General features: G+C 38.8%; 1 protein-coding gene and 1 long non-coding RNA gene across 4 annotated transcripts; both read left to right on the top strand.

The window, feature by feature from the left end:
- The first annotated feature begins 149 nt into the window (after positions 1 to 149).
- Positions 150 to 23,569, top strand: MYBL1 (MYB proto-oncogene like 1). Of its 3 annotated transcripts, none has more exons than XM_061342961.1 (16): positions 150 to 460; positions 4,113 to 4,215; positions 4,341 to 4,412; positions 7,365 to 7,457; positions 8,511 to 8,731; positions 10,472 to 10,655; positions 10,867 to 10,941; positions 11,582 to 11,686; positions 12,916 to 13,149; positions 13,446 to 13,814; positions 14,312 to 14,454; positions 14,872 to 14,986; positions 16,672 to 16,788; positions 16,875 to 16,979; positions 18,956 to 19,135; positions 20,929 to 23,569. In XM_061342961.1, the coding sequence occupies exons 1-16, from the start codon at positions 441 to 443 to the stop codon at positions 21,055 to 21,057; spliced, it is 2,265 nt and encodes a 754-aa protein (XP_061198945.1). In that variant the 5' UTR covers positions 150 to 440; the 3' UTR covers positions 21,058 to 23,569. The 3 variants fall into 3 exon arrangements, with proteins under 3 accessions (XP_061198945.1, XP_061198943.1, XP_061198944.1); XM_061342959.1 differs by having other exon boundaries at positions 298 to 460; positions 11,585 to 11,686; XM_061342960.1 differs by lacking the exon at positions 18,956 to 19,135 and having other exon boundaries at positions 298 to 460.
- On the top strand, positions 19,155 to 19,788 carry LOC133206739 (uncharacterized). The gene is made up of 2 exons (XR_009723860.1): positions 19,155 to 19,549; positions 19,653 to 19,788. It is a non-coding gene; the product is annotated as an uncharacterized LOC133206739 (long non-coding RNA).
- Positions 23,570 to 27,178: the final 3,609 nt, after the last annotated feature.

Raw genomic sequence — 27,178 nt, 5'->3', positions numbered from 1 at the left:
CGGCGGCGCGGACCGAGCCCGCCGCGAGCGGGGCAGCCCTGGGCGGCGGGCGCCGGCCAGTAGCGGGCGTGTGTGGCGGCGCTGGGCCGCAGAGCAGCAGCCCCGGGGTGTAAGGCGCCGCCGAAGCCCTCGGAAGTTCTGACAGGAGTGCGAAGGCACAGCCGGGGGAGAAAGGGGGCTGCTGCGCGCTCCGTCCTGCGGAGCCATGCCTGACGCGCCGGGGGCCTGGCCGGGCCGGGGCTGAGGGCGGCTGTCGCGGAGCTGGGGGTGCCGCGAAGCTCCGCGGGGAGGAGGGGACCGTTGAAGGAGCCCTGTCCGCTTTGATCCTTCCTGAGCAGCCAGTGCCCCTCTCCGCCCCGCTTGTGAGAGAAGGAGCCCGGGCTGGGGCTCCGCGCCGCGCCCCGCTGCCGTGGCGGCCCCCCTTATGGTGCGCCCTGAGGATGGCGAAAAGACCGCGCAGGTGAGTATGGCTGCGGGCCCGGCCCGGGAACCTCTGCGCATTTTGCTCCCCCCAACCCCCCTGGGCAGCCGCTGCCTTCCACGCCGCCGCCCCGCGCCCAGGTACCCCCCCGCGCCCCGGGATCCCTGCCAGGTGCCGCCGCCGTCCCGCCCCGCCCCTGCCGCCCCTAACCCCCCCCCGCCGAGCTGTGCTGGCGCTGCTCTCGGCTTCCTTCCACCTCCCTGGGCTCGGCTGTCACTGCCCACCTCCCTCCCTCTGCCCTCCCGTCCCTGTTTTGCCCAGCGTCCGCACAGGTCTTCCCTGTGCCTTGCGAGCACCAGCTCCCGGGTATAACCCTTGCCTCTCTCCGCTGTGCTTTCCCTCAGACCATTATTGTGTAGCTTGCCTAAACAACTCCTTGGCTTTGCTTTTCGGCGGTCACTGAGCCTGTCAGTAACGACTGTGTCGTCTCTGCAATAGCTTTTCCTGCTGGTTTCTTCTGCTGGAGTAATACTTCTTGTTTTCCTCCTGCCGAGTGGCTTTGGCGCATCCCTGATATAAGGTTTAGGGCTGTTAACGTTCAGGCCTGCTGATTCTTCCAATGTCTTAAATGCACCCACTTTCTTTGATTTGGAATATTCTTTGGCTGAAGATTTCATCTTGGCCTGAAATTTCCCTGAGAGATAATGCTTTCCACAAGAGCTTCAGCAGCAGCCCCAGATGGTTTTAATACTTCTGTTTTACTGATATGAAAATGGGTATGTCTTCACTTTGTATTCAGAAGGTGGGTCGTGCAGAACTGTTTTGTTGCTGAAGTTATTCTTGTCCTAACTGGAAAATCTGTATCTGGAAGGTTAGGTTTGAGAAAGAAAAGGATGCTCAATAAGTATTAACAGTGTGTGAGTTACCTGTGGTGTTTGGGGTTTACTGTAACTGCATACTTCTCATGGAATTGGTGCTTTCAAATTTACAGGTATTAAAACTGCTTCTGCGTTTTCTTGTGACATGAAAAGAGTTCACAGATGAATATTCTTCTGCAAAACTGCAACTAAACCAAGAAAGCAATGCTTGGGGGGTCTAGCTGTGCAAGGAGCAAAGATTCATCAAGGGGCTTTGCTTGCAGAGCTGTAGTGCTGGAGCTGTCTATACATAGTTACCTGCAAGAATCAGCTTGGAGAGACAATGTTTCTTGTTACTTCTAATCTGCATTTTTTTTTGTTTAACCTGTGGTATTGCAAACAATTTCATTTTTGCAAAGCTTTAGCTAGTGTTATCTCTGATGGCTGTGAGTGCTTAGATGTCATAGTTGAAAATACAACTGGTTGTGGATAGGAGAGGAACACAGGGCTAGAGATCAGTAGTCCTAGATGAATACCCTATCAGTGTGTGATGATAGTATCCCCAAAAGCAATTCATGATAGTTAAGAGTTTATATAAAAGTGGTTTCAAGATTATTAATGTAGGTGTGGAGTCTGGTGAAGTGCACCAAATGGAATGAAGTCTGATTTTGTTAAACTGCTGTTGGTTTTGCATTTGGAAGCCTGATTTTTTTTTTTCTTTAATGGTTCTCAACTCAGAATTGCAAAGAAAGCTAACACAAAACTCATGAAATACTTACTTTATTATTGCATATTTCTTATTTGATGTAATTTGGTGGCTGTCATCCACTTGCATGCAGTATTCATAACTGCAAAGAATTGTCAGATCAAGTATTAGACCTCTGTGTTTGCAAACCTTTCCTTTTTAATAAAAACCTGAATAGTCACAACCGTTCATGTTTATTTAATTATAAACAAGACTGAACGCTAATTCATGTGGAATTCAAGGTTGGTGAGGTTACAGCCCACTCAGCTGGCCCTTGCCCGTGAAGTGCATGGAGGCAGTGGTATGTGTCAGTTTGGCTGTGGGTCATGCATGCCAGTGGAGAATTCCAGGTGCAGGGTTACCTGCTGCTGCTGCAGGGACCCCACATCATCTAGTATTGGTGGTCTCATCAGTGTTGCTGCCGTGTACACAGGGCCCTTCCTCTTTTTCAAATCCCCACAACTTCATGTAACTGAAAACTGTTCTTGAACTACTTTGTGCAGTGGGTGAGGAGATGATGTTAACAAAGGTTTTAACCACAAGGCCAAATTTTAGTTCTAAATAAACGATATGGAATGCGCGGTGTGAAATAGGATTATAATACCTAAGTATGTTCTTTATAATACCAAGATACACTCCTGACAGTTTGTTGAGAACCTGTGGATAAGAGATCAATAAAAAGGAGGTGGGAAGGGCAAAACTCTTTAGTAACCTGCGAGTTTAAATCTTATTTTCTAAAGTCCTAAGCCACTTAATGCAAAACTCTTACAATCATTTTGTTTGTAGCTTGTTTTTTGTAAGTACTGTGAAGAACTTGCTGTTGACCGTTCAACAAACTGACTGCCTTGTGTTCTGCTGGCTCCACAAAGTTTTAATATGTTTACATGTTACTACTTCTATTGCATCATGAAACTAAGTAGGGCAAATCCAGATGTGGTGTAGGATGTAGAAGCAATGTTAAATACACTAGGTCTGAAAGAGCTGGGTACATACTATCCTGTAGTAATATTTTTAGCTAAGTAATGGTCTTCTTGAATGACCATGTGTTTGTGTTAGCCTCAGGGAACATACTGCTTTCATGGAAAATAGCAAACATACATAGAAGGTTGTGGTCGAACTGCATGTTCTGGAAAATAATGCAGAAATCTGCCACCTAATTGGTTCTTGGGACACCAACACAGGTTAATTCCATTACTGGGGAAGGATTTTTTTTACCTTTGGTTGAAAAGCTGAAGTAATGTTTAAGCAGAACTAGTAAATTTAGTTTTGAACATGAATTTACGATATTTATGTTGTGCTCTATATTGATAATAAAATAGAGAAAAAAATAAGATCGCAGTGTGAAACTGCTTTTAAGTAAAGCTATATATCTGGATGGGAGCCCCTTCTGTCTAACGTGAGTTTAAGTGATACTTCCATGAAACATTTCCCCGTGCTGGTTTTGTTATCAAGGCTGTGAAGTATGCATTTCTCCAGTAGATGGAGCGTGATCTACGTGGAGCCGCAGAGGTTACCTGGCTTCTTGCCCTTCTGGCTCTTAAAAAGGCCCAGCACTGATACATACGGTGCTTATTTCTTCCTGGAATATTTCTGACTTCCAAGATCTGTATCTAATTTCTGTAACACTGAGGCAACGCTTTTATTCAAGGCAGGAGCCCGCTTAAAATCTTAGGTTAACTCAAAATTATTTAACATCCTTGTGTTTGTTGTTTGAGTTAAGGAGGTGGAACATGAATACATTTTGCAGATTAGCAAACCACTTGATCTTATAAGCTCAGTTGTGAAAAAGATTCGTAAATGTGTCTTAAAAACATGATGTTAAACAAGAGCTTTTGCTTCAAATTTGAGTCTTGACTTGGAATGAATTATCTGTCCATATCCTGGTATGGGGCCTGGAAATTAAAATTGTGATCCTTGGACATGATGAATACAGGCTGCTGCTGAAGGCAGATCTTACTTTCATGCAAAGTCCATATGTTGTTTTAGAACAATATATACAGATTGGAAGAAAGCTATAAGTAGTTAGAAAAAATAAGTTATTAAGAGGTATTTTAAACGCTTACCTACATCCTTCTGTTGTACTCTGCAGTGAGGAAGATGATGACCTGCAATATTTGGATCATGAGTATGAAGTACCACAGCAAAAATGTTTGAAGAAGATATGTAACAAGGTGAAATGGACACGTGATGAGGTAATACTTTTTTTTTTCTTTAGTTTTATTTCTACATGATACTGGTAGCACACAGAATATGTTATTAGTTAGCACCATGTGGGGACAGCATGTAACATTTATTGGCTGAGGTTATGTCTTAACAGGATGAAAGGCTAAAGAAGCTGGTGGAACAAAATGGTACAGATGATTGGGCTTTCATTGCTAGTCATCTACAAGTAAGTTGAATCTCTGTTTCTGTTACGTTCTCTTTTAATATTTACTTACTTTGGTCATGTTTGAATTTGGTCTAAACTAAATTTGGTCATTTAGTTTGAAAATGAGGTGAAATCAGAAACACATAATAGTAAAAAATATTTTAAGGGATGCGTGTAAATTGGACTTGACATCTAGCTCGGGCTTTGGAGAATTTTATTAGCTCAGGTTGGTGCTCAAGTGATGGTCTGAAACGATCAAAAATAACTGGTGCCTTCTATCCACACTTATGATTTGCTTTCCTTTTGCAATATATTCCTCTTTCTTATTGGTTGCATCACTTGTGGTTACACCCACAGTTCACAGGTTGCTTCTGAGGCAGTTAGGAGTGTGGGTTGCATCTGACAGGTGACTTGCAAGGAGCAAAATCACTTTCTTAAACACCTTAGGAAAAGGGTGGGCTGTTTTGTGATTATTTTTTTTTTTTGGTAGTTTTTGTTTTGCCTTTTTTACAGTGATGTCTTCTCTAAAATTTGTAAAATTTTCCACTTCAGTTCCTGTGAATGGAACCTTAGTGTGTTCCTTGGAAATTCCCTACTGACACTTAAAATTTCTTGTTCTGTTCCAGTGGTCAGGTGGAATGAGTAAAAGAGCTGTTGGTTCAAACATGAAATGACTCCTCAGCTGTATGAGCTGTCCTGGTAGAAAACACAACTAGAATAGATGACATTTATTTCTCTGATTAAATGCTATAAAGTGCCTACTGTAAAAACATGGCTAGAATCTAAGGCTGAAATCACTAACTAGAAGTGGCATTCAATATATTCAAATATTAGAGAAAAAAAATTGCACCCCCCACCTTTGTGGTTCTTATAATACTGACCAGAATGATATGGTTGTATGAAATTCTTGTGTAAGTAGGTAAAAATAGAATTCTAACTGCTGAACAACTGTAACTTTGCATTGTTCTCATTGTTTTTGTGCAGCTGTGGTACTTCTGATATTTATTTTTTTCCCCCAGTTGGCAAAGCACAGATATCAGGGAATGAACTCAAAGCCTCTGAATTTAAGGAGTGCATATGCAAATCGTTGTTCCTTACATTATCCACTTCCAGAAAGCAGTGAGATAAGTGAATGGCAGAGGAGAAAGATAATATTAAAAAGCCTTTATATTAAATTGATGAAAAGTACAATGTTTGGTGATACTGATCTGCAGGTGTATTATGCAGTTGTAGTGAGCAGATCTAACAGTTTAGTAAAAGTTCTCCAGCTGAAAACAAATGCTTTTGAAGACAGAAAGCTATTGCTCAGCCGGGCCCAAGTAAGGTTGAAAAAAAGGCTCTCCATTTATCATGGGAAACATGCATGGAGGATCAGGTTGCCCACTGCAGAATCATTGATGTTGGAAGGAACCTTCCAAGACCATAGATTCTGAGCCCCCTGCTCAAGCAAGGTCAGCTAGAACAGGCTGATCAGGATAGTGTCCAGCTGGGTTTTGAATATCTCCATGGATGGAGACTCCACAGCCTCTCTGGCAACCTACTGCAGTGTTCACATTACAAAGCTAAACAACAGAAAATAGTATAATTAGCACTTACCTTGTTACTGGTGGCCTTTTGCTAGGAAACCCAGTCTTGAGTTACTCTTATGTAAAGGCTATTTCACTACTGAACCCTATTTCACTATTGGGCTGGCCACAAGTAAACCTTCCCTCTGTTCCACCTCAGAAAGTGAAGATGCCTTAAATGTGACTCTTGAGAGGGAGTGCAGCTTGCGTTCTCTTTCAGTTTATTGGGGCTAAGGCAGACCTGAAATGATATTATTGTTTCATCCCATCTTTTGTTTTGCTTTTCTCCCCCAAATATGTTATAATTTCAGAAGTGTCTGGAAGGTATAAATGCTAAAAGGCCACAATTTCGAAACTAACCCTAACCTTTAAGCAAAATAGGAACAGCTATCCTATACTGGGTTTGTCTTTTAAAGCTTGTCTCCACCTGGAAATGATGATGTTTTATAATAAACTCTGGTATGCTTTTAATCATGCAGTGTCTATTTGTGATTCACATGAAGGTACTGTGATCAATGTCATTTTAGATGTAACAGTGTTTTGGGCGTGTTTTTCATGTCTCATAGATTGCTTCTTATTTAACTTCAACTTAGCCTGGTAAGGCTTTTATTTGGTAGACAAGCCCAGCAAAACCTTGACATTTGTACTTGCTATCCAGCAGCTTGCACTGAAGAGAGGAAATCATCATGTCCCAGTGTTACAAAAGGCATAATAGTATACTGTGCTGGGGCAGGCTCTTACCTGCACATTTCTAAGAATTGGACCAAGCCAGAGAGTCTTAAACTTTTCTAGAAACAGTTTTGAGAAGGCTAAGTGAAACCTTACTTCTCTTTCATAACTGGGAACAACATTTCAAAAGATCCTGATAGAATCTACAGAAAAGCACCATCTGTCCTGAGCAGAAAAAGCAATGTTGTTTAATTAGTATGTATTAGCTAAACTCTGTATATCTGTTTCCTTAACACTCTAGGAAAAAGCTGAAAATATATACATTTGAGACTTTAAAAAGTCTGTTCTTTTATTTGAAATAATTTCCTTTAAAAATTTCTTATACAAGTTGTAGATAATGTCAAAAGCATGCCAGTCGCATGAAGTTCAGTGGAGGTGTGGAGTAATGAGGATAAAAATTCTAAGTTTTTCTTTAAAGAAGAGTAAGTTCTCAATTTGCTTATCAATTAAGATCACCAAAGTAATTAGATCAGATCTTTGTGCAAGGCTGTTTTTTTCTGGAGAAGAGCTTTTATAAGCAAATGGAAGAAGAAATAATAGGGGAGAATTTATCTATTAGAATAAAGGTCTGAATAAGTCTCTTAATTTGAAATAAGGTAATAATTCTGGATAGCTGATATTTACAGTTGTATGTATGCAAGTGTTTAACAACTGCACTGGTCTTCTAAAACTATTTCAGAATCGATCAGATTTTCAGTGCCAGCATCGATGGCAGAGGGTCCTAAACCCAGAATTGATTAAAGGTCCATGGACTAAAGAAGAAGATCAGAGGGTAATAAAAACTGATTGTTACTGTACTCCTTTGCAGTAATGAAATTGGCATATGACTGCTAAGAATGCATACTTTTTCTTAGGTTTCATTCCAACAACGATGATGTGTGATGCACCTTGTGACATAATTACATTATATAATACAGAATATAATTAATTATATTATGCTGTGTGAGGAGGAAAAAATAATGCAGCTGCTCTTAAGTAGATGGAATGTCTGGTCTGCTCAGGCATTTAATTTCCCTTTGTGCAAATTGCTAGTTTAAATGAAATAGAGAAGATACCTTTACAGCACGCACTGAGGATCAGAAGTCTCACATCTTTTGTTCCTTATATCCACCAGACTTAAAGGGGTTGGGAATAAGGGTGATTATTTCATACTCTACTCTTAAAGAAGCTAGCAATGGTGGTTTAGACTCCTTTTCCCTGCCTCTGTTAATCCACGCTTTTTGCCTACAAAATCTGCACTGTCCTTTAGGGAGGCGCACATACAGCTTTCTCATACAGTATTTCAAATTGTCTGCTTAATTTCTGCTGTTTAAAACTGTCTTAAGATGTCCAAAAATAGTATTTGTCAATTTATGAATATAGTCTTAATCTATTTTTACAGTTCCTGTTAGCTGTTTAAGAAAAAGCTTCTGATGTGTAAAGAAACGTAGAAATAGGAAGGAGGTTGGAGTAGAGGTGTGGGGTTTTTCCTCATATATATATATGTGTGTTGAGAAAAGTCAAACAAGGCATCTTTACCAGCTTCTTTTTTGGTCTTTTGTAATGTCAGTTTATGCAATGCATGACAGAAAGGAAAATTCCAAATTGGTGTTTTCATCAGTATATACTTGGATTCTAAACACAGTGAATTTGGAGTTAAATAATTTTTTAGATCTTAAAAAATTATTTTTAAAATCTGAAGTTGCTGTCTGCCTCCTTAAGCCTAGTATCTTATCAAGTTGGCTATTATAAATCATACTCCAAGATATGAGTTTATCAGTATTCTCAGTCTTTACTTGGGAAAATTAGGTTTTGAAATTGTAATGTGCTTTCATCTGTGTTCCAGGTTATTGAATTAGTTCAGAAGTATGGTCCAAAGCGCTGGTCTCTAATTGCAAAACACCTGAAAGGAAGAATAGGCAAGCAGTGCAGAGAGAGATGGCATAACCATCTCAATCCTGAGGTAAAAAAGTCATCATGGACAGAAGAAGAGGACAGAATAATCTATGAAGCTCACAAACGTTTGGGAAATCGATGGGCTGAAATAGCAAAACTTCTTCCTGGAAGGTGCTTTTCAACTCTGTTTGTGTTAAATATTGAAATATGGAAAACTGTTGTTACACTGCTCTTTGCAGTGTCATTTATTAGTTAGAGAGCATGTGCTGAAATTTATGTCACAACATCTTTATCTTGATACTGATTTATTTATTTTTTAATCTTTTGCGTTTGATTCTGTATCCTTAATAAGCCACAAAACCAATAAAAAGGCCTCTCACATGTTCCTTCAGAAATCTTCTTGGTCACAGAAAAAACTGTAGTGGAGCTGAAGAGAGTAACTGCAAGTAATAGTGGAAGAATGCCTTAACATCCTATGACATAATGTCAAAGTGCCTTCATTGATATGCATTTGGGGGTGACTTTCTTTTAGATTTAAGATCAGAAATTATTTTTTGTGGAATATTTCTTGTTAAACAGGACACTTGAAAATCTTTGTAACCTTCAAAAGTCTAGGCTTAGGAGTCATGCATCGCAAAGCTAGCTGGTTACCACCTAGGCTTTTAATTATATGAGTTGTTCTCTTTGTTTCAGGTGTGACTGCCAACTTACATGCTTGTGGAAAACAAACTTTTAGTGTTTCAATGGAATAAGTTTCTTACCTTGTATTGTTAATTAAAACTCAATGTTCAGCTGTCCCTCTCTGAATTCAGTCTGTATATTCAGGAGGTGACTGTAGGGGTGCCTAACAAATGTCTGAACTTGCCATGGTGGGAGAATGAGTATTTAGAGATGCATGTTTAAAAATGTGATGTTTTCATTAAATACACATACATGAATCACAGGAAATCATTTGAAGAAATAGGAAGGGAATTGATTGCATCTTAACAGAATTTTGGAGAGGAAGGATGAGTTTCTAAGGACAGAGGCATTCCTAAATCGCTAACATATTTGTTGAAAACAAATCCAAGATGAGACTGTCAGCTAAAGATTGGATCCTAGACCCAGAAGATAAGTAAAGAGTCTAAGATTAGGATGAAAAATGGGAACTACTTGGAGTTGATCTTGAATGAATAATGAGTCTTAAAGCAATTTTTATTTCTGTGTACTTCTCTCCAAGGCCAGTATTTAAGACTATAATGTATTCATACTCTACTCTTGCCTTAATGCTTGTTTAGTGTTAAAGGTGATTTCAGCCTGCTTTTCAAACTGCAGGCATTTTCTTTTTGAGGGGAGTTACAGTGAGCACTGGTCTTCTGCCAAGCCTGCTGTTCTCCATACAAGCTCAAGGGCACCAAGAGGTAGTGAGATGTTCTTCTACAAAGCTGCACATTAAACATAAAGCAGAGTGTAATTTTTATTTTTATTTTAATTTTTTTTTTAGAAGAGAGGTCTTCCAGTGGACAATGTTAACTATAGTGCCCTTATTATACTGTGGGGCAGTAGGGTGATTGTCTTAGCTTCATGTTCTGCAGATTTGTAGCAGAGGGTAAATAATGTAGTGACAAAGAACACATGGTTAGTCCAGGCATCCAAGAAAAAAGGCTCTCGCTCATGATAATAGCCAAAACCAAGGCCTTCTCTTTTGCTACTGTCAATTTTCTGCAGACTTGAAGTTCAGTAGGAGGAAGTGTGAGTAGCTTTCTAGTAATTATGCCAAAACCCCACAGGTAATGAAACTTTCAGTCCAAGCTGCTGGAACTTTCTGTATTTATGGCTTCAGGTTAACCTACTGTACAGACCCCATAAATTACGCCGTATTTTAAACTTCAAGATATGGAAACCAGTCACTGTTGTACATTTTCATTTTAGGACTGATAATTCGATTAAAAATCACTGGAATTCAACAATGCGAAGAAAGGTGGAACAGGAAGGATATTTACAAGAAGGTATAAAGTCTGAAAGTGATAGCTCATCCGAACTCCAGCCCCTGCATTGTCTGACTATGGAGCACTTGCACACTCAGAATCAATTTTACATACCTGTTCAGACACATGTAAGTTCAAAATGCAGAATAATTAGTGTTTTCCAGTTTAAAATGATTTATTTGGTTTGGAATGAGAAACGAATCTGAAAGAATAAAGACTGTTGAGCATTTTTGTGCTATAGTAACTTAGGATTTGTAAACCATAATAAATAGTTTCTATACAGTAGAGATAATTCTATATCCTTTTTCAGGGATTGTGAAATGATTTATGTCCTTTTAGGTTCCAGCATACCAGTATGCCTCACCAGAAGGCAGCTGTCTAGAGCATACTTCAGCTTCTTCCAACGTAGTTGAGGTAATGTGTTAACACACGTAAAATGAAGAGAATATACTCCTTGAAGTCCTCACTAAACTGAGGAGTATAACTAATTTTGAAACTCATGGCATATATCTTCACTTACCTATATCTATGGCAATAGTAGAAAGTTTTAAGAAGTTTAAAAACAAACCAATCAACCAAAAAAGTTAGTTAATTTTCTGATAGTAGTGGTAGGATTGCTTGTGTAGACATTCTGTCAGCAAATGCTGATTTGAAACACTTTTTTGCACAGTTAGTGAGGATAGATTACTCAAAATTCTAAAAAGCACATGAAAACACATCTACCAAGGTGCCAATGTTGTTCCTTCTATTAAAGACAGAACTGAGTGACTTTTGGTTAAAAAGCATTATAGCACACTGAGCATTTACAGATCATATTAGCAACCTGTTAAATTATTAGCTTGTATAAGACTTGAACATCAGATTCATCCCCTGGTAATTGCTGGAGTTATTCCACTTGCAAGTGGCTACTGTACTACAAAATATGATGCTGCTTGAACAGTTCTGTTCCCACGATGTGTGGATTTCTGTTAAAACTGAGCTGTGTTACAATGTCAAATGCTTACAGTGGATAGTTGGGGGAAAACAGTAACAGCTTCTTTCTTAATTTTTTCAGCAGTCATTTATTGATGATGATCCTGATAAAGAAAAGAAAATAAAGGAACTTGAATTGCTACTTATGTCAGTAGAGAGTGAAATCAGAAGAAAACGAGCATCTTCTGTAAGGACTGTAAATTTTTATAAATATTTGAATATGCTTTGCTGAGGTTAATCCTCATCAATTTAGTAATGGATGTTTGGTTTTGTGTAGTGTTTTTTCACCTGACCTTCTAAAAACAAACCTTTGGGTTGTAAAACAAAATCTATATATTAGAATGGAGGCTGATTATTTTTAGTGCTGTTTATAAACTGTGAAAACAGCAGAAATATGACATACAGTTTGGCAGTTGTTCCTAAGACCCAAGATTTTAATCTTCTTCAAGAGAATCATGTTTGTTGATATCACCACTGTTTGGTTTTATGGGTCAGCAATGTTGATCATCCACTCAACAGGGAACTATGAAAAATATGTAGGTTTTGTTCTGTTTGATTTCAAAACATGCTGTAGATTTTATTTTTATCAAACTTATGTGTGAGTGCTTGCAATGCTGAATATCCACATTTGGATATGACATGTATGAATTTGTGCTGTACAAAATTTACATGTACTTTAGTAGAGTTAGGGAACTTGCAGATGACAGGCACTTTACTTCTTCAGGAACAGAGGGCTGTGAACACCATCAGACACCTAATCAACCCAACAGTATTGATCACTAATTTAAATTACAGGTGAACTTCTAGTTTTATGTAGTGGAGCTATTCCTCGCATTCCCTTGAAACAGTTCAGCATTCTGCTTATCTAGAGGAATCTGCTTCTAAATTTTCAGTGAAAATTGAAATCAGTTTCTTGAGTACTAAACAGTCTACTAAAATGGGATAACCATTTAGAAGTAATCTGTCAATGCAGAATCTGAGTTTAAAAAATACCAGCTCAAGCAAGAAATATTTCGCATTCTAGAAACACTTTCTAATCTTAAAACGCACCTGTGTTCTGTAGTGAAGATGACTTTGTAATATACTGATGTTCCAGGAACACAGGAAGCTTGCATCAGAGGTGGCTTCCAATGTGACCCATAATTATCTAAGGTATAAGCATGTATATGATAAGAATGAGAGGTAAGAGAAAGATCTTAAAATCTTACACAATTTGAGAATGTTGATTATGTTAATGTAAGGAGAATACTAACTGCATTAATGCAAGCAGATAATTAGTATTTGAAAAAAGCAAAAATTAACGGTTACGTTTAGTCTTACTACATGCTGCCTTTTTCCCCTGCCTGTGGTCACATAACTGATTCTTTCCAACTTCTCAAGTTGAATAAAATTAACATGTTTCTTCATATTTTTTAGCAAGCTGGAAACTTACCGTGTTGGTCTGGAAGTTTCATCATGGAAGATTGCGTGTCTAATACACTAAATAGCCTTGGGGAGCAAACAAGTGATTTCTACACCATAGATGAGACCCAGGGCACATCTGTTCAGCAGAATTCACCACCAAAGTATTTGGCTGTGGAAGCAAATACAATGTTACCATCTCTACAGACCATTCCAGAATTTGAAGAGACACTAGAGCTTATTGAATCTGTGAGTCTGTATTTATTAAAACAAACCAAAAATTTAGGAAAATAAACTTTAACGACGTGTAAAAAGTATACTCTTTAAATTACCTTATTTTGTACTGGTCTGTAGTTTTGCCCATACTGAGTGACTTGTTTTAAAAGAATTTTATTTTAAAATATTCAGTGTTTTAGGATTGTGTGAAAAAGAATAATTCAATATATGGCTTCTGGAGGTAGAGAGATGCTAGGTTGGCTTGGACACTGTGCAGTAATCTTGGATAAGCATGATAGTGTTTTGGTGTTTTGTACCTTGCCTCCTAGGATCCCGTAGTGTGGAGCGATGTCGCCAGTTTTGAGCTTTCAAAGGCTGTTGCGTCTCCTGTCAAGCAAGCTCCACTAAAAGTAATGCAGACTCCACACAATGAAGGGGCTGCCGAGTGCCAGTATAACGTCAGTGTTGTGCTTGATGGCAAAAAACAAAGTAGCATCAGTAGTGAGGAAGAAGCAGTTTTTCCAACATCTCCAACCATACCTAAATTCAGCACCCCACCAACCATCCTAAGAAAGAAAAAGAGATTGCGTGTTGGGCAGTCACCGGTTAATGAACTGAATGATGGCTTGTGTAGTGATGTCATCAATGTTGCACTAAAGCATACACCAGTGAAAACACTACCATTTTCTCCGTCACAGGTGAGTTTATGTTTAATATGGCTAAACATGAAGGCTGTAGTGGGTAGATTATAAATCACAAGTACTTTCTTCCCTAGTTATATACTGTAGCCTAAGCAAATATGTCAAAAAACTTCTTAAAACATCTGCATAAGGGTAGATACATTAAAAAGAAATTGTTAAATTACCCATTTCCTCTGTTTTGAAGACTAACTGGGTGGGGGGTAAAGGGTTGTGACAACTTATATCTCAGTTCACACTTTCTCATGCAAATTATTGTGGCTAGAGACCTGTGTCTCTGTTGACCTAATTAAGTAGTAAGAATTTTAAGGAGAAAATCAAGGTTTTGGCAATAAACATGGCAAATGTCTTAGAGTGTAAGTCAAGAAGAATTTATTGGGATTTTTCAGTAAAAGCCTTTCAGATTTTTTTTTTTTTTTTTTTTTTTTTCTGCTCATTACAGTGGTGAAGTTTTGTCCTTTATGGTTGCTTAGGGTTTTTTTCTTTCTTGTGGTTAGTTTTTCAACACTTGTTCTGGAAATGAACAGTTTAACCTTGAAAATCCTGCATTTACATCGACTCCAATCTGTGGGCAGAAGGTTCTTATTACGACTCCTCTACACAAGGAAATGGCACCAAAAGATCAAAAAGAAAATGTGGGGTAAGATTACTGCATTAAACATCCAGTGGTGTTGCTCAGATGAAACCACATTTTTCTAAACATTGAAAAGTTAGTCTACCTATACCATGAAACCCTCTATACCTACCTATACTTTAAACCCCCTAACACTTCAATACTTGTGTACAAACAAACTGACTTCCTGTTTTTAACTTAAAATGGGAAGCTACTTAGTTAAAATGTCTCCTTTTTTAAGATACTGAACAAAATCCAAGCTTTTGTTAATATTTTTAAGATGCTGAACAAAATGGGGTAATGCTATGGTGATGTTAATACTGTAAGATTCACAATATTGATGTCTGTTCTGTAAATGAAGTAATTTTAAACTGTTTCTTAGATTCTACATTACTATTGATAAAGTAAAAAAGATCATGTTTGAACACTTCTATGTTTGAATAGTTTTAGAACTCCCACAATTAGAAGATCTCTTCTGGGTTCAACACCAAGGACACCAACTCCTTTTAAAAATGCTTTGGCTGCTCAGGAAAAAAAGTATGGTCCACTCAAACTTATGGTATGCAATGACATTGTTTATTTTCTTCTTTGTTGAAGTCTAAGTGCCCTCTTGTTTTTGAATTATTGTAAGCCTGGTCTTAGAAAGCATTTTCCAACAATGCTGTTGTTTCAGCGACATTCCAATTATCCTAGAGAACAGCTAGAATGTGATTCAAAAATGTTTCAGATTTTGTGTTAGACTATATCCTTCAGCCTAGTATGGAGTGTTGTCTTTTTGAATGGTATTCGGCACATACAGTGATTTGACCCATAGGAACCTTGAACACACTGGTTCTGCGTTTGTGAGTCATTTTAAATTTGTGTAGCCTTGCTAATACTACCTCTTACAAGGTGGAAACATTATTGGCTGAGATTTTAATTTTAATACTTTAGCATTCTGTTTTGGTTTTGTTGGAGGGTTCTGTGGTGTTTTTTTTTTTCCAAATTAAAATTGTGAGAGAGTGAATGGATGCGAGTCCTCCAACAGGATACTTTAGTAAGAGCAGATGGGTGCAGATGAATGTGACTGACCTTGCTATTTTACTCAACTTTCACATTTGCCTTGAAAAACTGCACTATCTTTGAGTCTGGACTACGTAAGAACTGAGTTGTTTTATGGGTTAGGTTCTTCTACAGTGGTAGGACTGAAACGAGGTGTTTATCACAGCATTCTAGTATTCTGAGAACCTTTTTGATGAGATGTTTGGAAGTGTTTTATCCTTCCTAGGGGCTTACTTGAATAACATCTACAATTTTCTTGATCGTAACCCCCAAAATCTTAATATAGCAATTCATGGTTTCTCTGATTCTTCTGGCTGTCACAGAAGGCTTTTTTGTTTTGGTTGACTATAGATGTTACTTTGTTTGTTTGTTCTAAATGAATTCAGTTTTCACTCTCTTCCCAGCCTAGCTAAGTTAGGTTAATGCATAATAACTTTTGGAATTCAGTAGACATATGCTTTTCAAATTCTGAAAAAATTCCAGCCAATGTATATTGACTACTTCTTTTTTTGCAAACACAGAAGGTAGCTCAGACTTTGCCACAGGGCTTGGCACCATCTGTGTTACCCTATAGATTCTCACTATGCAAATGGAGTGGTTTGGCATTCCTGTTTCTGTCCGCTATTAACCTCCTGTTCAAAATCAAATTTTGAGGGCTTAAGGGAATTCTTCTCCTGTTGGTACACAAAGGGGCCATCTGTATGGCTTCTGTGAGATTCTGTACTATACTTAGGACTATCAATGTCTTATTCAAAGATTTGTGTTGAGATTGGTATAAATTCCTTTCTCTACAACAGTAATACTTTTATAGTACAGTTTTTTAGTATGTTGGTATGCATGTATATGTACGTATATATGTTTAGTATATATCAAGTGTTTTTATCCCTTTTGTCAGTTGGTAACCATTGCTAATAAATGCAAACAAGTAGTTTGCATGTCTTCTTCAATGCTGCCTTGCATTTTTTGAGGCACTGTGTATGTGTTTTTTCTGGCTAGAAATAATGCGGCGTAAAATGAAGTAAAAACTCCTCAGAGCCTTGAAATGTTGATCTGTAGCTGTTAACTACAATAGCTTAAATTCTTTTATCTGTTGCTGTATTTTGCAAGATGTCTTAAGGCCTACATGAGCTGAACGTAGACTGTAGTAAAAACTAGCAGCTAACAGACTTGCTGTGTTTTCTCTTCCAATTTTAATTAACTTAGTCACAACCACTTGCCTTCTTGGAGGAAGACATTAGAGAGGTTTTGAAAGAAGAAACTGGAACAGACATATTTCTCAAGGAGGAAGATGACACTGTGTATAAAAGCTGCAAACAGGAGGTAACATTATCATAATAATTTCACATAGGAAATAACTGCTTTTAAATAATATTTTACAATTTTTCTCTGCAAAATGTTTATTGCAGCACAACTCTTCTAAAAAAGTCAGAAAATCACTGGTTCTAGATCCACGGGAAAAAGAAGAGCTTGGTGCCCAGCTCTTCATAGAAGATAATAGTCTAGGTGTACAGGTAAGTATTAAGCTACTGAAGAGCATCATTGGCAGCCATATTAATATAGAACTGAGTGTCTTTCATTCTGTCAACTAAAGGAAAGTGTTTGGATTGAGGCTAGAAAATCACCTTCAGTTTCAAGTACTACTTGAAGTACTTAAGCAATACCTAAACACAGGGCTTGAATTCGTGCATAAACTCTTCCTTTCAGGCCTCTACAGCAGGACTGGTAAAGTAATGTGAATGCTTTTCAGATTTGCTGTTACAGCAAAGCTGCTTCCATGCTGGTTACTTATAAACTTTAGCATGTATGGCACTCTGAAGCTCTGTAATACACCATGAAAATGGCATTTACCCCTGGGTTTTGCATGCTTGATAGTCTGGCAGACATTTTCTGAAGATACCTACTTGCACAGTAGGCAGCCTGTTTTTCCTTTTCCTGCTTCACATAGTAGGGGAATACTTTAAGAAATACCAAGCACATAGAAGATGGTGTTTGTGGGCTTCCTCTGCCTGAAAGGAATTTGAATAATTCTGCCTCAATAACCAAGACATCAAGAGTTCAGAACTGGGGCTGGTTTGGTCCCTCATTCCTTTAAAAAGCAGCCCAATATTTTCCCAGTTGACTGATTAAATAGATTAATCTTTAGTCTTGTAGTTTATAGGAAGCTTTATTCTACTAGTTCTTAATATATGTATGTATTTAATTCTGAAATAGTAAATGCCTGTGACTCTTGATCAGTTATAATGCTATATGCAAGAGGTAGGAGCCAAAGCCCTTAAAAAGAAGAGGTGCTTAAGTCATACCCCTTTCTGATTATTGTAGCTGGTTTTCTAAATTCACGTCTTACATGCTTCATAAATTCTGCCAAACCTAGGTGTGTGCTTGCTGGGTGTTAGGTGCCCTGCCACCTAGTGGAAATTCCCGGCTTTCTCCAAGAACTTCCTTGTACTGGGAGGAGCAGTATTGCTGCAGGCATTCAAAACAAATATAACTCCCGGTGTTCTCTTAATAATGTCTTGTTATGACATGGTATACTGTGCATCACTGATGTTCAGGTTATTGAGGTGAACCAAGATACAGTATGATGTTGTGATATACTGAAGGCAGTGGACTAGGAAAAAAATACTTTTCCACATTAATGAGGGATGCAGGTGCTACAGAAACATTCTGTTTTAGCAAGAAAGATAGTGTCAGTATCTGATTTTAAACATGAAAAAACAGACCAATCCTTAAGTAGAAACTGTGTGTCCATGTGGTAATAAGTTAGGAGTGAGGTCTGAGTAAATATGTAAAAGTATTTTAATGCAGTTTGAGGGTGGTTTTGTGAGTGAACAAGTACATATGCCACTGTTATTCTCATCTAATTTTGCTCTCTTAACATTGCCTATACCTTTCTTCTGCTTTGATGTAATGAATCTGAATTAATTTCTTTTTATTTACATAAATATTATCAGCATATAAAGCACTTCTGGCATGATCATTCCAGTGCTTATTTCAGTACTTAAAGCAGTTCCTCCTCTTGATCCTCCTTCTCCTGATCCTCCTCCTCCTGATATGTGATCTTACTTTTTTTTTTTACTCCAGTCTCCTTGTGCTCACTTTCACAAGGTAATACTAGAAAAGAATGACAAGCTTATTTCTTTAAAACTGTTCTTTAATTACCACTTTATCAAGTCTTGTTCTTAACAAAGTGTAATGAGCTGTAGCCTGGCTTTACATGCAAGAAGCTGTCTACCCAGTACTGCCTAAATCTTGCTAGCACCTACTTGTTCTATTGTGCTCAGTATTGACTCAGTATATGCCATGCTAGTTCTTCAGGTAATGTACTTTTCAGATTCTTTCCTAGAGTCTTTCTGATAGTATTTGCTTTGCTTACCTTTTGGCTTCCCTGATCACAGCAGTTGAAGACTTTGTTTGTTTGTTTGTTATGTTTTTTTGTTATTAAGTACTGACTACTGTTCCTGTTTCCTACCCTCTTTTTTGTCAATAGTCAGAAAATGCATATACCACATCTTTATTAACAGTACCATTGTTGGAAATACATGACAACAAATGTAACCTGACACCAGAAAACCAGGATACAAATCCAGCAAACAAAGCAAATGCAGTAATTAAGAAGAAAATGAATGCATGTGCTTCAAAAAATGCCAAAATGGAAAAAGCTTTTCAGGTCTGGATGCAAAGAATTCTGATAGTTTTGTTCTCAGCTTAACAAAGACTTTTGTTTCTGTCTTGTACTAATGTCTAGAATTGTTCAATTCAGTGACCTAGTTTTGATCAGTGTTTCCATGATCCTTGTTTCTTGTAAGTTGGTCATTTTTCCACAAAGTGTTTATTCATAGCTAAGGTCTTTATATACAACCCTGATATTTCACTGAGTCGCCTCTCAGATTTAAACGTCGGGGAAACCAATGAGGATAGGATAGACCTACAAAACAAGTTTCAGTACCCAAGTCCAGCAGCAGGAAAACTTGACACAGTGCAAACCAATCCACTATAGCATCTAAGTTCCTCAAATGTGGCTGGTGCTTACTTCATAATAAGCTCCATGGGATTCATTAAGTGGAGTTCATCCACAGATTCTGTTTGGTAACGGTTATTGTAATGTGCCTGTTCTTGTACTTCTATTTTCTGTACTGTTAAAACTGTGGAACCTATTTTTCACCTGTGTGTGTCTTGGCCACCAGGTTTAGGGAGAGATTCTCTTTGAGCTGACTTGGTACCTGTTCTGGTTTTTCCCATAGGAAGTTAACAGATACAATTTTTGTGTCTCCTCAGAATATCTACAGCTCTGTATTGATTAAAAAACCTCAAACAACAACAGCAAAACAAAAGGCAGGGCCCCTGGAGCCTTGTCTTCCATGTCCCACTTAACTGCTTTAATGATGATGTGTTTTTAAGTACAGGGGCAACAATATTACTTTCTGATCCTTTCTTACGAGAAGAAAGAACAAACCTCCATTTAATCGTGGTATTTCAGAAAAGGAATTAACTGCTGGGAATTACAGCAAAGATGAATACATCTATCTGTCCCAGACCTACGCTCTTCCAGTACTTAAAAGGGGAGCTTAGTCATACTATATTCACATTGAACCGTCCTTCTGGTTTTGCTTTCCCTTGAGAAATTACCTCTCAATCTAGTGGTCTCTCTAACCATGAGTCCTTTCTGTGAATCAATTCCTGCTAAATTTCTAGAGAAACTCAAATGGCCAATTTTCTCTGTGCATCTGTACATGTAACTCATCCTTTGGATCAATTTCTAGTTCAATGAGGAAGGGAGAGAATATTGCATTATTCATTATGCTACAATCTGCTGGTGTCATGTCCAGTTTAGAGCTGCAACAAATCAGCTTGAGATTCAATGAGTCATGCAGCTGTGCATGAGAGTTTGCCTCATGGAAGGGGAAGGACTAGTGGCTTGGTTATTCTTTCATTCATTATTTCTAGTCCTAGTTCCTTTGCCATTTCTAATATGTTCCCAAAGCATCCAACCATTCTGCCACAGCTGCCCTTTTGATTCAGTGAGGTCCTTCACAGTATTCTTTTCTGGCTGCCAAACCATTTTGCCTTCCTTGTGTCTCCAGACAGCTGTCAATAACGTATTTTTCTGCCTGTTGAACTGAGCACACTTAAAGGGGAAGATATCCAAAGAGAAGATGACTTAATTAACTAACTTCCCTTTTGTGTATCAATTGTTGAACTAGTCTCATTTCAAGAGTGTTTTTCATTTTGTGTGTTAGAACTTAAAGCGTAACACAGATGCCATGCTGGGGAGTTGGATTAAGGGGTGGAGAGGAAGCTCTGTCACAGGTTTTAGGTCTTCTATTGTAGAACTGAATCTTCCTCAGTAAAATACCATATTACTAGGCCATGACAATTTATTATTACTCTGAAAGGTTGTATGAGAATTGCTCAAATATTTTAGTGGAAAGTATCTTTTAAACTGAATTTTATTTTATGCAGTCAAATTGTGAATGGGAAGCAGTTGTTTATGGAAAAACAGAAGACCAGCTTATCCTGACTGAGCAAGCAAGAAGATATCTGAGCACTTACACAGCTACCAACAGCACTTCAAGAGCACTGATACTGTGATGGTCACTGCAACTGCCAGCCATCTCTTTCCATTGAAACTGACATAATGGTGAAGGTGATTCTAGCACAGTACTTGTGAATTAAGACTTTCCTTTGAGACAGTCTTGCCAAGGGAAACCTTTAAGCTACCTTAAAGCTTCCTTTCTTCTTTTGACTGGCAAAGAACAAACATGAAGTTCTCATATTTTCTACGAAGGGATAGTACAACCAGTTCTGCAATGAATTTCTTGAGTATTAAAAAGTAACACCCTAAAGTATGATAAAGAATGGTAAAATACATTGCAGTGCTGACTACACACAGTTTTTAGGTCAATTTTCATATTTATTCTGACTTGCATTGCTTTTTTCTGTTAGTGCATTTTCAATATAGAGTAGGTTTATAGGTTGTTACTGGTTTTCAAATGAGCAACATACATGACTGAATGTGCTTTTGCTTATGTAGCATTTTCATAGTATATAAAGAAACACAATGAAAAGGAGTATAAAGGAAGGATAGAAAGTTGCACTACTAATTTTTTTGGTATGCTGCAAAACAATGAAATTAACTACAGTGTTAAATATATTTATTTGCAAATGGTACTAGAAGTAGGCAGAGGGGGGTGAATTAGGTTTTAGTGTAAAGCATCAGTATTTTCTTCATAAATCTCAAAATGAGATGATTGTTGAATGTATTGTACAGTACGTAGGAGCAGGGAAAATTTTGTAAATTGGAAAGGAGTCTGGTTTTATAATTTATTTTCATTTTAAAGCTTAAATGTAGATATTTATATGTATGCAGGTTGTCTAGAAGCCAATGTTGTTTCCTGTTAAAACAGCTAAAATTCAAAAAAGGACAAGTTTAAAGTATGGCATAGCAGAAGAATTACAGTGGTGAAGTGTACAAATCTATACTGTATGTTACATCTACATAAAGATTGCACTATAACCCTTAAATCATGTTGGTCTACGAAATAATTACAAGGTATACCTGTATTATACAGCAACTATTCCTGTACCTTGTTTAAATATACTTAGAAAGGAATGGTGACCCAGGAGTACTTCATCCTGCATAGGAGCTAAAACCTAATGCATTTTAAATATATATGAAAAAAAAAAAGAACAAAAAAAAAAAAGAACTTGGCACCTTGGATCTCAGAACAATTGTATCTGCACTTAAGTTTGACCATTATATACTTACTGTATGTTTGAAAAGCAAAGAGAACATTCTTTTATTTATAGAAAATCTTTGTCCTTATTTAAAGGTATACAGGTCACAACAGTTGCTTTAGTTGCCTATTTTAGGTATTTGCACTTATTTTATGTCTTCTTTTGTTTTTGAAGGAATGTTTTGGTTTGCTTTTGTTGTAGAGATTTATATGTAGTTAATTTTGAGCAAGTTATAATGGTGTGCTATCAACAAATACTGACAGGTAAATAGACTTGTACACTGTAGTTTTAGTTATTTATAATTCAAACACTCTTCCTCTCCACTCCCGGGTGTGCTGCTACAGATGGTGGCAGAATCGGCTTGCTGCTATGAGAGATGGAAAGAGCGAGCATCATATGCACTGTATGTAAAATTACAAAAATGATGTCAGGTTCTCTAGTTAACTTTATGAGACCAACCAGTACTATGCAGGGTGTGGAAAGTATTCCTATCGCTTTAATATCGAAGATGGCAGAGAATAATTTATTAAGGGAGAATTTTAATATGGGATGAGTGGCACAAGGAAGGTAATGGGTTATTAAACTTTTTTTAAACATTTCAAAGGTTATACAATCCTCATTTTTAGGAGCTTTTTCATATTAAATATTCGCCTGGCTATGACAGTAGTAGGCATAAACATTTTTAGCAATTTTAAATTTACATCAAAATTTTAAGGGGGGGGGGGAATTCTGTGTAAGAAAGAGATCAGAAAATACCCATCATGCCAGGATTACTCCTCACCTGAGAAGACTGAGGGGAGGCAATTGGAATTCTTGGCAGTCTTAGATTTCAGTGTGCATTACCAGAATGGATTTAACAGCAACATTTAATACTGGAGACAGCACTTAATTCACAAAAAATGAAATAAGTAATTAAAAGAGAGTGACTATCTAGAATCTGGATGATATATTTCAGTAGAAGTGGTATCACCAAAACTGGCTATACCAAGTTTAAGCATAGATTTATGGTAAGTAGTATTAATTTGTGTTGGTATTGGTTGGATCATTCAGTTAACTCCTACTTTGTTGCTTTAGCAGGAAGGTTTTAATCTTTCATATGTCAGGCATCTTTTATTACTTTTTGAATGTTGTTTGCATTTGCATTTCTTTCAGTTTATAAGTAGATTGTACGTGCAGCAGCCAAACTTGCATGAAATCTAAATACATATTACTCCATATTTTTGTTTTAAGGTTTGACATAATGTGCAACAAATGCCTTGTTTATCCTAGTTTTGTTGTACTACAAACTTTTCTTTTATGTAAGAGAATCTCACATACAATACAGACCACATTAACATCAGAAATAAAGCATCTATGTACCAGGTTACTGTAAGTGCCTTTTATTCGAGAACTGAAACACTTAGTTTTGTTAAATTAACATGTATGTATATGTGCATGTCAAACTGCAGGTGTAAGCTGTGCAGGATGATTCTCCTCCTCCCCCAGCTAGTACTAACAAACATGTATTACTCTGAATTAGTGTTCCACTGTGACTCTTATTTTGCTAGAAACATGGGCATTCAGTAGATAATATAGAATCTATTGCCTCTCCTGGTTTTGTGACAAAATATAAATGGCAAACAATTATCATAAGATAATTTGTTGAAGGAATAGCACAAGAGAGACTAACACAAGCCAGTTCCTCAGAAATACGCCCTGGTAATTTGTTTTATCTAGTTTTAAGCTGTACAGGCAAACTGAGTGTTACTGGGGCTTTACTGGGGTTGGGGCTGTCACAGCCAGGCCACTGTATGAGTATCCTGCAGACCTGCTCATGTTTGCCTGTGTGAAGTTTTCCATTGCTTGCACAAGCAAGGTGGGCCAGCTGTAGAGCATTTATCCTGGTCATGGCTTGCTGCCGACATCTAAAATCGAGGCAAAGTGCAGGCAGATGAAAGTGAAGTCTAATGATGTGACTAGCTCATTTTTCCATGTGAACTTTGCTCAGTGAAAGCAGGCAGAGCAGATGGGCAGTCAGTAAGGCAAACTTGAAAGGAACTACAACCCTCAGTTTGGGTATATGAAGACTCTGGAAGCTTTACTCATAGGCCTGGCTTTTACTTGAAAAATGGTTTTTAAGGAATTGCTTGGTGAGAGGAAGCTCAGTTCCTACCATCATTATTCTGGCTTTACATGAAAATAACTGCTGGAGTTGTACCAAACTAAAACTGATGTGAAGAGCAGGTTGAATGGGACTTCTAGTGGAAGGTGTCTCTGCCCATGGTAAGGGGGCTTGGAACTAGATGGTCTTTAAGGTCCCTTCCAACCTAAACCATTCTATGTTGATTCTATATATAATCTTGCATTTTTGTGTATGGTAAAAATCCAAATGCTCATACTCACTGTATTCTACCTTAATGATTATGAAGAAACCTCAGTAGAGCAGCTTCTGTTTGCATCTGGAGTAAGAGATGTGTAATATGGCATTTCTCAGTATCAGCTTCTGTTGGTGTACTGGTTTCTCTTAATTTCATTTTTCTTCTGCTTCACTACTGTGTGTGTTGTGAAGCAGAGGAACAGAATGGAAAGGAGTCCTCTGATGGTGCCTGCTGTTGGACTGGGTCACCCCAGTGGTACAATTGTTACTGCAAAGGGAAGTCTGCCTGCTACTATCTTTCAGAGAAATCTGTGTTTCTTTGGGTTTGTTTTTAAAGACTCCTCTAGATCATTTACCTGACTTGTGTTTTCCTGTGTTGTCACAGCCTTTGATTACAGAGAAGATGGATGTTGATGGCCTTAGTGCAAGCAAGATGGGAATGGGCGGTGTACTGGCTGGCAGTGATGTACGTCTGCGACTGTCTTGTGTCTTAGTGCAAGGGGAAAGAGTGCTGTTGTCTTATGGGGAGGGAGAGTTTTCCTTACTTAGCATTTGCTTCCTTGCTGACTATTGGCCAGTTGCTTGATCTTAATTATTCCTTGTAAAACTGATGTTTGGCAGTTGCAAAACCAGTGGAGCTTTAGAGTACTCTTCAGTGCACTATGCTTTAATTTGGTCTATTCCATAGGTTAAGAAATACTCGCTCAGTTTTCTGAGGTTTCTTACACCACTTCTTACACCAGTGAGCACTGAATAAGAAAAAAAACCAAACAAATCTAAACCCTAAAAAAACAATAAAACAGACAAAGTAAACCCAGAGAAAGCTGCTCATTGAACGCCCATGCGCATAAGCAGTGGTTAGAAAGTGCCTCAAAAGTCTTTGCAGGAACTATATGCGTAGGTCATTTTGCTTACATACATTAGACGGAAAGCCAAAGTCTGGGAAAGTCAGCTTTGTAAATCAGAGTAATTGAGGATGTGTTTGCATGTACGTGCAGGGATGAGTTGGCGTGGTGTGACATATGAGAAAACAGCATCTCTCTTTGCTGGCAAACTTGTGTTTGCAGCAACTTGGTGCAAGAGAGGACTTGTCCCAGCAGCGAGGCTCAGTCTGCACCCTGCAGCAGAGGAGAAGCACATTAGCTGGGCTGAGTGGATAAATCAGCCGCTGGCAATTTACAAATGAATGCCACGTTCTCCTCAGCCATACGGAATCCAGCCGATCGGCGCTGTCTGGAGGGCCTGTGTCACCAGAAGTAGGCCAGTTTGTGCGTCGTCCTTCGCTGGCAAACGGCCAGGCTTTGTGTGCTCCAGACACCAGATGGGAAGCAATTATGAGTGTGACAAGCGGGTCATCTGGCAGACACTCTGTGGACCTGCTGCCGCATAATTTTTGGCGGGAAGAGGACAGCTTTCTCTTTTCCCCTCCTCCTCCCCCTCCCCTTTTTTCCCCTCTTATTGAACCTGCAGTGACTGGGTATGGAGCATCCTGTGTTTGCTGAGTTTATACACCCTTTGTGCCCTCGCTGGTGCTTACCAGAGTGCAAGTGTTCTTTCCTTGGCCAGCAGTAAGCAATGGTTACACTTGTGTTTGTACATGATGTAGTTGGCAAATACTGGCCAGCAGCGCTGGCACCACGGATGCTGTAGTGACTTGGCAAAGCCAGGCTGGGGAGGGGTGACTGCAGCCCAGAAGAGGAGAAAGAGGGAGCATGGAAACTCCCCCAGCACAGACCTGGTCATCCAATAGGGAGCCCAAGGGAGAAAGACTTCTCTTGTCTGTGTAGGGCCAGGTGGAGGGGTGGACCTTTTGGCAGCTGGGGCCAAGATGGGATCTTGTCAGTTTGTCCTTTGACCAGAGTCACTGGCCTGTGAAAGGGGAGTTCTGCGAGCCTGGACAAATCAGCTTAGCTGGCTCCAGCTGAGTGTGACAATGCAGCCCCTCAACTGAGAGCCTGTTGCTAATTGCGTTGGGCAAATGTGTAAAATGCATTACATCTTCTGTTGCTTTTGTCCGGCCTGCTGGGGAAAAGTGGCAAACATGACCTGGGTCACCCAAGGTCACACTTTTGAGGTGCAGCAAAAGTCCAAGGGGCACCGGTGCTCCACTGACACTGGAGAGGAGAGGCAGGGCTGGCTGCGGTGCAGGGCTGGGTGGCAGCTGATGCCTCTCCCTCTGTGGCACCTCATTCCACCCCGCAGCAGGGGTTCAATAGCAAACATGGATATAAATACACGGCAGGGGGATTTCTCCATATCTGAGGTGTTCCCAGTTCATGCATATAGTGAGTGGCCCTCAGCAACATGTCTGTCTATAGCTGCAGAATTTGAATCCACCTCTTGAAATCATGTTCAAAAGAGTTTTTAGGTCCAGGTGTTCAGCTCACAACAGCACTGTCAGTAGTTTTGCGCCTCATCTTTCCTGCTGGTAAAGGTTTGTCCAGAACTCATCGGGATCTGTGTTTATAACCTGGCCTGGCCCTGCATGGGTTAGCATCACATTCCTTGCCTTTGTTGTGTTTTTCTCATTTCCAGCTTTAAATGGGCAGGTAACAGCAAGGTAGAAGAGAAAAATGTTGCCCTGAAGGGAATTAGTTGCAAGAGCAATTTCAGGGCAGA

The sequence above is a fragment of the Neopsephotus bourkii genome, unplaced genomic scaffold (genome assembly GCF_033783945.1).
Source record: "Neopsephotus bourkii isolate Nb327-2 ecotype Australia unplaced genomic scaffold, CSIRO-AGI_Nbou_v1 NB_1820, whole genome shotgun sequence".
Lineage (NCBI taxonomy): Eukaryota > Metazoa > Chordata > Aves > Psittaciformes > Psittacidae > Neopsephotus > Neopsephotus bourkii.
The sequence above is the reverse complement of the archived record's forward strand: the minus strand, read 5'-3'. Positions and strand labels throughout refer to the sequence as shown.

What these genes read in the sequence shown, in the direction of transcription:
- MYBL1 (XM_061342961.1), top strand. Translation starts at nt 441, where the DNA reads ATGGCGAAAAGACCGCGCAG. An exon ending in ACATACCTGTTCAGACACAT is followed by an intron (nt 10,656 to 10,866) that starts GTAAGTTCAAAA and finishes ATGTCCTTTTAG; the next exon opens with GTTCCAGCATACCAGTATGC. An exon ending in GAAGAAAACGAGCATCTTCT is followed by an intron (nt 11,687 to 12,915) that starts GTAAGGACTGTA and finishes CATATTTTTTAG; the next exon opens with CAAGCTGGAAACTTACCGTG.